This window comes from Varanus komodoensis, unplaced genomic scaffold (genome assembly GCF_004798865.1).
Source record: "Varanus komodoensis strain SLA01 unplaced genomic scaffold, ASM479886v1 scaffold9, whole genome shotgun sequence".
Taxonomy (NCBI): Eukaryota; Metazoa; Chordata; class Lepidosauria; order Squamata; family Varanidae; genus Varanus; species Varanus komodoensis.
The window spans coordinates 9,403,437-9,411,595 of record NW_025336598.1 but is presented as its reverse complement, the minus strand read 5'-3'; the positions used below and the strand labels follow the sequence as shown (position 1 = coordinate 9,411,595).

At 37.2% G+C, this 8,159-nt stretch overlaps 1 protein-coding gene across 3 annotated transcripts in view; it reads right to left on the bottom strand.

Annotated features, from left to right (window-relative positions):
* Positions 1–8,159, bottom strand: part of CPEB2 (cytoplasmic polyadenylation element binding protein 2) — a 78,239-nt gene that overhangs the window by 25,556 nt on the left and 44,524 nt on the right. For 2 of the 3 annotated variants that reach the window (XM_044418355.1, XM_044418354.1), the window contains 2 exons: positions 4,162–4,332; positions 2,157–2,246 (listed from right to left, as the gene is read on the bottom strand). In XM_044418355.1, the coding sequence (XP_044274290.1) occupies positions 2,157–2,246; positions 4,162–4,332 (261 nt within the window). Of the gene's footprint in view, positions 1–2,156; positions 2,247–4,161; positions 4,333–7,330; positions 7,355–8,159 lie in introns of all 3 variants that reach the window. The other variant, XM_044418353.1, reaches the window with a different exon arrangement.

Here is an 8,159-nt window from a genome sequence, read left to right as displayed (position 1 = left end):
GTCGCTTCATTCTTTCTGGTGCTGCTAGTACTAGCCCTCTGCTCTTCCCCAGTAGCATACTGGACACCTTCTGACCTGAGGGGCTCATCTTCCGGCGTCATATCTTTTTGCCTTTTGGTACTGTCCATGGGGTTTTCATGGCAAAGATACTGGAGTGGGTTGCCATTTCCTTCTCCAGTTGATCATGTTTTGTCAGAGCTCTCTGCTATGACCTGTCCGTCTTGGGTGGCCCTGCACGGCATAGCTCATAGCTTCATTGAGCTACGCAAGCCCCTTCGCCATGACAAGGCAATGATTTTGATTAGCATCTCTCAATTGTTACATGTCTAATAATTACATAGTTTACATTTTTTAAAATTATAGCATTACATTTATATCCCATCTTTTATCCTCTTGTTAAAAACCCAAAGGGGCTTACATACAACTTATATGTACCATTATTTGACAACACTGGGGCAATATTTCACTGAAGATTTGACCAAGCAATATTTGACTGGTCAAATGTGTAACACTAATCACCTGCAGTTACAAGTTACTGTAAAATTTATCTGCCTTAATTATAAATATTGTTTGATAAAAAGCACTGATTTATAATAAAAAGGAAGTCTTATAGCATCCATAGGAAAAATAGATTTGTTCTGGAGGATCAGTCTAATAATGTATTATTATACTTGAGATTTGAACACTAAGACACAGTACTGAAATGGAAAAGTCTTTTATACAGGTATCACAAAATACTATTTTGTACACAGATTACAAGGCTTTCCATCAAGTTGGTTTCGTTTGGCATTTCTCAAAGTTCTCTCAATGTCTCTCTCTGTGTGAGATCATCTATGCAAAACAATGGCCAGCCAATTTGGTGGAATGGCCAAAATAAATCGCTTTCTGGTTTCCAGCCCTCCCAGTCAGAATAGAATTATTAAGTTGGAGGATGCAGGCTATGTCAGTAATTCTGTATTTCTATTGAAATCAACATGCGACTTGAATTAATCATTATTACCAAATTTGACAATTAATATCTTTTTCTTAACTTCCTACATGTGGAAATTAAATGTTTAAACTATACCAACAATTATGTTGAACCACTCAGCATCCATTGGGCAGTGTACAAATCAAATACATACATACACAAATGAAATATGTAAACTAATTTAAGAAATCTCAGGATGGCAACATACCATTATTCCTGGGCTGAAATGGGCTAGACCACATTCAGGCTTTGTAAATTAGAGGATATAGTAAAATTTGAAAGAAGTTAGGTTCAGCATCTAACAAACTCCAGACATCACACTTGAAATGCATTTAACTACTTGGCAAATAAAACAGATGTGATCCAGTAGTTAAAAAAAGGCCTTCCAATTGAACAGAACAACTTTACATCATAAAATTGAAAACAATGCATGCAATGCACTTCAAGTGAGTCTACTTAAGTTCTGAACCCAAGTGGAAGGTTATAATTGTAGTTCTGTCATTTTCCTAATGCCAATCTGCCACTCAAACTTCTGGATCAAACTTCAAGTTTATGTTTTCTAAAGTTATTACACAAACATGGGAAATTATCTCCTGCCATAATTAGTTGAATGTTACCCTACACTCAAAAGATAAAGCCAAGAAAGCATCTTAAAATATGGTTTTCTTAGGAGTAGAAATCTGGCTTCTACTGAACTGCCACATAGACCATAAGCATAGGTTAAATTACTCTATACTATATAAGCGTGACACTGAGGGAATACCTTTTGTTGTTTGCTCTGTATGGAAGTACCATATTTTTCTGGTTCACTCGGAAACATTCCAGGTTACTTCCCACACAGATGAACAACATACATGCTTTGATGGCCAATTCATACAGCAGCAAGTCATTTATTTTACCTAAACAATTTCATTCTTAGTATGGATAAAACTGGCACAAATTACAGTGTTGCCAGGAGCCACTTCTACAAGTGGATTGATACTTTTTTGCAGCTCCTGTGAGCACAGAAATGTCTGCTGCAGCATCTTCTGTGTACAACCCAGACCAAATTGTGGTTTGACCACCTGTTCCTGTACAGAGGAGGAATTGTGGGAAAAATAAATTGCTGTTTCACATGGGTGAACTAGCTTTGAATGTCTCTCCAAAGAATACCTTTTATTTAGTGAAAAACTCATAAAAGCAGTACCTTTGGGTGGAAAATAGGATTTGCTTTCTGCTTTGTGAGGCCAGTCAACCACCAGAGGTCCAAATCGCCTGAAACTAGCAGTAATTTCATCTACAATTTTGATATAAATAAATTCAGTTAACATATTAGCTTGCATTTTCTTTCTTATTCCTTTTCATAACTGCTTCTGAATCACCCATTTCATTGTTGTAGAAGATAATAGTTTCTTGTGATATATAAAATAACTTTAAAGGCGTATTTTGAAAATACTGATTTGAAAACTTTTTCCCAGCTTGCCTTGAAAACCATCTGGGCTTTATAAGCATTCCCGTCAAATGCTCATGGGGGGACATTTGAAAGGAATGCTTACAACCCCACAGATGGTTTTCATGCTCTATGTCTCTACCATTCCCCAGATTCACAAGCAAAACCCCAATTTACCTTTGCAAATAATTTAAGGCAAAGCCAGTCCTCCACATTTCTGGGGCTTAGGGGTATAGATCCTCCACAAACGTGGTGATACTGTGAATATCTCTACCCCCACACAACCCCACCCCCCACTTAACTTGTAATACCGTTGACCTTATGTGTACTGGACTGCTTATCTCTGTCTTTGTGCACACTAGTGTAGCTGCAGCTATAGCTTCACAAATATCTCTTCCTTTTTTCTGGCTATACCATATGCACAGACATATAAGATCAAATTTTTACTTTCCTATTTTGCATTTCAAAGGTCATCTTATATGCTGATATATATGGTAATACCATGTGGAACAAGCTACTATGTTGCGAGTCTATGTGCATTGTCTGCAATTTTCTGCAGTAGGCCACAAAACTAAAAAAAAACTCATTTAATTATTGATGGCGAACTCGTGAATAATCAAATCTGTGAAGGTTAAAGCCACAATAGTCAAGGTTAGACTGTAATTGTGAGCAGGAAGGCCTTACAACAGGCTTCCCTCATGTTGTTCTGAGGGAAACGATCATTTTGAGCACAGGAGTGTCATTTCAAACTGGAAACATAATCCAACAGGCTTGTCAATGACCTCTCACTCAGTAAAGTTACTTCTGCAAAGAGATGGGGGGTTGTTTGCAAAGGACAGTGGGAACTAGCAGGGAGGTCACCTCCACGCTGAGTTGCCTGCAACAAGAATGAGTCTCGGGTACTAAGTCTCTTTTCAAGTATTGATCTTAACTGGTATGCACTGTTCAGTCCTTCTAATTTAATGGTGAAACTATAATTAACCCCTAATTTGTCAGAACTTTAAGAAAAACTCTATTATAGATGTGCAACATATTTAACATTATCATGGATGTTGTTTCCAAGACACATGTGGCTAGACAATGCAGAAGTTGCAATGGTGAGAAATTCACTTCTAATTTAAAACTGTGTGCACAAGTGATATTGGGGGCATTTTCTCACTTTCCCAGTTTTCAGGGAAAGTAGGAAAAGCACAGGCTGCAAGGCATGGAAACAAGTTTTCACATTTGTGAATGTTAAACCAATTAGATGAGCTAATGATTAGCAATAAAACTTTGAGCTGGATTTATAAGCTTATTAATAATTATTTCTATTGTTCTCTGTATATTCCTCTCTCATTGCAGTTCTCTCATTTTTTACCAACACAAAGACCTGCAAAGGCAGAGCAACAGGCTCAGAGTTACCCAGGTAGTTTCACTGCTTCTCTGCCTCCCAGTAGGGACTGTTCCCACTCAATAAAAAAATGCTTTGCCTGACAATGGAAATATAATCAATATTACTACTCTGATAATTGGCAAATATGTGCCATTTTCACATAATTATTACATTATTTGCATAACTTATACCAAGCACAGATTACTTATTGGAGTATTTTTCCAATTCCCAGCTCAATCTGCTACTTCCCTGCTGAGAAGTAAACCCATTGAGTTCCACAGGGCTTAATCCCAGGTAATTAAGCACAGGATTACAGCCTTTAATTTCCAGTTTAAATCCACAGAAAACCAAATGCATCCTCCTACTTTCACTAAATGACATGTAACTCACCTTCATCGATGTCTGGAGGAAGACCACCAACAAATACTTTTCGAGAAAAACGTTCTATCCGTTCTCCATTCTGATGAGCAGAATAGCAAGTAGGTGAATTCAAGACACCCACTTGCTCATTGTGACCATCATCCAGCAAGCCATCATCTATTGGAAAGAGGGAAGAACGACCTGGGGCAAGGATGGGAGAAAAAGAACAGTATATAATCTGAGCTAGGAAGCCTTTATTCAAATATCAGCTAAGCTAATAATGACCAAACAACTGGGCACCAATGAACGTTTCTCCTCTAAGGCAAGTAGAAGCTTCTGGTGTAAGTCTGCAATGTAATTCTTTGGCACCAAGGAGAAGGAGAAAGGGGTTAAATGTGATCCAAATCCTGACTGCCTTTTCTAGTGGAAACTAAGCTTTAGGCAAGTTTCTATTTCTCAGACTCCAAATTTAATCTCTTCTTTTGCAGGTATGGAGATAGTCTTATGTTATTAGCATACACTGCAGGTTACACTGGGAATAGAAAAGCTTTTTGGCATTAAGGATTTAATCTGACGTTGGCTGGAGAGCAGCACATGTTCATATGTGCATGCACAGACACACTTCCTCCCACACTGCTTACTGAAATTTAGGAATTGCTGTGTGTCTGTTTGGTAGGCAAATGCCTCAGAGCAATTGCTATCAAAATTGCTGTTTCTCCATGACTACCAACAGTGGGAGAACAGTGATGTCAGAGCTAAGGAATAAGATACCCCTGAACCCACAGTCCAGCTTAGTTGTGAAAAAAGTGGGAGGGGTCCTGTTGGTCTCAGGGGTCACACAGTGATTGTTTAAGGGCCACATTCATCCAGAGGGCTGCAGGTTGTGCACCCCATACTATGTGCTGCTGCTGCTACACTTACTGACTCCTTGTGCATAAAGTTCTTTAAAAACTCTAAAGCACTATACAAATAGCAGTATTTTAACGTGAAAAGAAGCAACATTAAAAGCATCGTATGTTATTTAAACAGCAAAATTAATTAATTTCAAAATAATTTTAAAAGACTAAAATTTTAGAGCAGTAATACTACTCTGTATTAATATGCATTTTTAATGAAAGAAAATGAATATAATTTGAAAGATTTAATACTGGTATTTCTGACTGGCATCCTAAACTGCAAATAAGCAGTCTGTTTCATTCATTTGCCAGTGGTCTCTAAATGGCACATAAAACCTGTACATAGGCAAGTCACAGACATGATTAAACTACTTCCAGTGTTCCGAGGCTCAAGTACATTGAGGATAAGGTATGGCTGGGCAGGCTTGAATGCCTAGGTGGCTAGTTCAAAGTAAAGGACAACAGACATGTTTCAAAGTGCATCCATCTCTTTTGTCAATGTTGCATGATGAAAACAAAAATTAATTCACCTATAGTGTGAAAGCACTTGAAAGGCTCTCTGAAGGTTACTTAAAAATTGAATGGGAGAGTACCTGGAAACACCCCCACAAACAAAAAAGCAAATTTCACAAAGTGTTGAAGAAAATAGTAAATTTACAAGGCATTCCAATGTTCTGTTATTACTCCTACCATGTTTTGAGTGTGACAGCTCTGTAATCCTTTTCTCCTGGATGAAAAGTTTCTTGAACCCCATTTAGACAATTAAGCTGAAAGAGGGTTTGCTGGTATCTATGTAGTATGTAGGAGCATGAGGTTATGGAACTGGCCCTGTTCCCTTGTATCTGTACCATCACTGTCCCCACACTTCCAACCTTGTTGTGTTGAGTGGATACATCTGAATATGAGTTTGACCTGTGTTTGGTTAATATGATGGGAACTCATTTTCAGATCTAGATGCTCAACATAGTAAGGCTACAAGTGAGGGGCTAGGAGGCACTGGGATGGAAATGGTGGGACCAGCTTGTGCAGACTTCGTGCTTCTACATAGGCATTGATGAACCCTGTGTGGGCTGAATAATAAATTAAAAACTCTTGCCCTGTAACTCTTCCTCTGTGCAGAGAGACAATGGACAGCAGACAGAACATCAAGAGCAGAAAGATTTGGCACTATATCAGTGGTCTCTGGAATATTCTGGAATTTCCTCCAGTTGATTTTGGATCACCATTCTCCCTACCAGGCTTGTTTGCTTCCCTCCAATGATCTCTATTGCTACCTGTCAGATGCATATAAAGGTTACAGAGCAGTGAACAGAATAGCAAAAATTATGCAAAATGCATGGCAGTGTAGCAACATGGAGAATATAAAAAAAACAAATTTAACTGTAAGGAGAGGGTTCCTGGAAACAGAAAGCTGATTTTCTATTACCTGAAGATGAGTGCTTAAGGGTTATACCTTTGAATAGTCACTTTTTGAGGTAGTCAATGGGACATTTTACATGTTCTTTCCTTAGCATGAATTCAGAATGTATGAGTTTAAAGTATGTCTTATTCTCAATGTTTCAAGATATGTCAAAGCACTTGAAAAGCAGATTTTAAAAACAAGAATCTAATCTTATTGTTATTTAGTCCTGAAAACTGTAACTAGTTCGAAATCTACAGTCCTATAAGGAATACAGCTCCAATTTTCATGGCTGATAATGTGACTAATCAGATATTTAAAAATAATCTACGTACAATGGATCTTGGTGGTCCTATCCTTCCCTTCATTTGTCATCCAACTATTGATGAGCCAGGCACTTGGTATTGAAAATACTCTTTACCCCATTATGACAAGGTAAGCTGAGAATGTGTAACTTTGTGAATCACCCTTTATCCTGTGCTTAGGCTTTAATATTCATTTTACTTTGTATAAATACTCTAGAAACCTGATGCTGAATTGAAAGGTTGCTGTTGGTTTTTTAAGAAGCATATTTAGGAAGCATATGTTTTAGAAGACATTATGTTTTTAGAAGCATATTTAGGAAACATGAATGTAATTAATAAAAAGCTCTGAAAAAATTCAAGGTTCAACATTCAGATAAAGGAACACATCAATTATTTGACAATGGTTATTTGAAATTGCTAAAGTGAGGTCATGCAAAATGAATCAAACAACCTTAAAATCAATTGGTTGTTTACACAGACGTCATTTAAGTAATTGACACCTTCAGAATCACTTGTTATTGATAAGTCAATTACTAGCATAACCTTCACTCCAACCCCAGTCAGCATTAGATTTATTATAGCAAACAGAAGGGAATTACCTCGTCTTCGCCCATAACTCCTTGCTGCATGTAAACAAATGACAAATTGTAAAATGTCACAAAACTATATAAATGTCCTCATGGAGATAGAATAATCATGTAGGAGAATACTGTTCAGTTTCAGTCCACATTAATGGATTGTTACTGATAGGCAATTTCATTTTCATTTTACAAAAATATTTTGCAAACTGGAGATATTTGATATTTAAACATTGTAATATTTTTGTATATTTTTATTAAAACTGTCATTTTTAATGTTTCATCAAGTACAGGGATGTCGGATTGCAACAGATTCAAATGAGTTTGGATTTCTGTGATTTCACCTGTGGAGAGTCAGTAGTGGACTCTTTTCCAAGTCACCCAGGTTCCACAGATTGGGTTTTTTTAACTTTCTGTAATTTTATGCAAATTTAGTTGCAGAAAAATAAAAACACTGTCCAGAAATGCACATTTCCCTCCATAGATTGCATATTCATATAGACTTATGTATGTGGGGAGGATTTGCTCATTTTCAAGTGTGAATTTGCACAAGTAGGAATTTGCACAAATCATATGACCCTACTAGTGCAGAATGCAATTCTGTCAATGAAAAGATGACAGAACAAAAGATGTCTGACAATCACAATCTGTGAAATGCAAATGGAATAGTTTTAACAAAGTTAAATTAGATGCAATAAAGTTAGTGCACTGCATGAAAATGTTTTGCCATCAAGGTGATAATACTTTGCAAAAGTGGCGGAAGTCTACCAAGCTGCTGCCTTACAAAGGTTTGGTAACAGGATGGCTGCATGAAATACTGCTGAAACCTCCATCACTCAGGTTGAGTGTG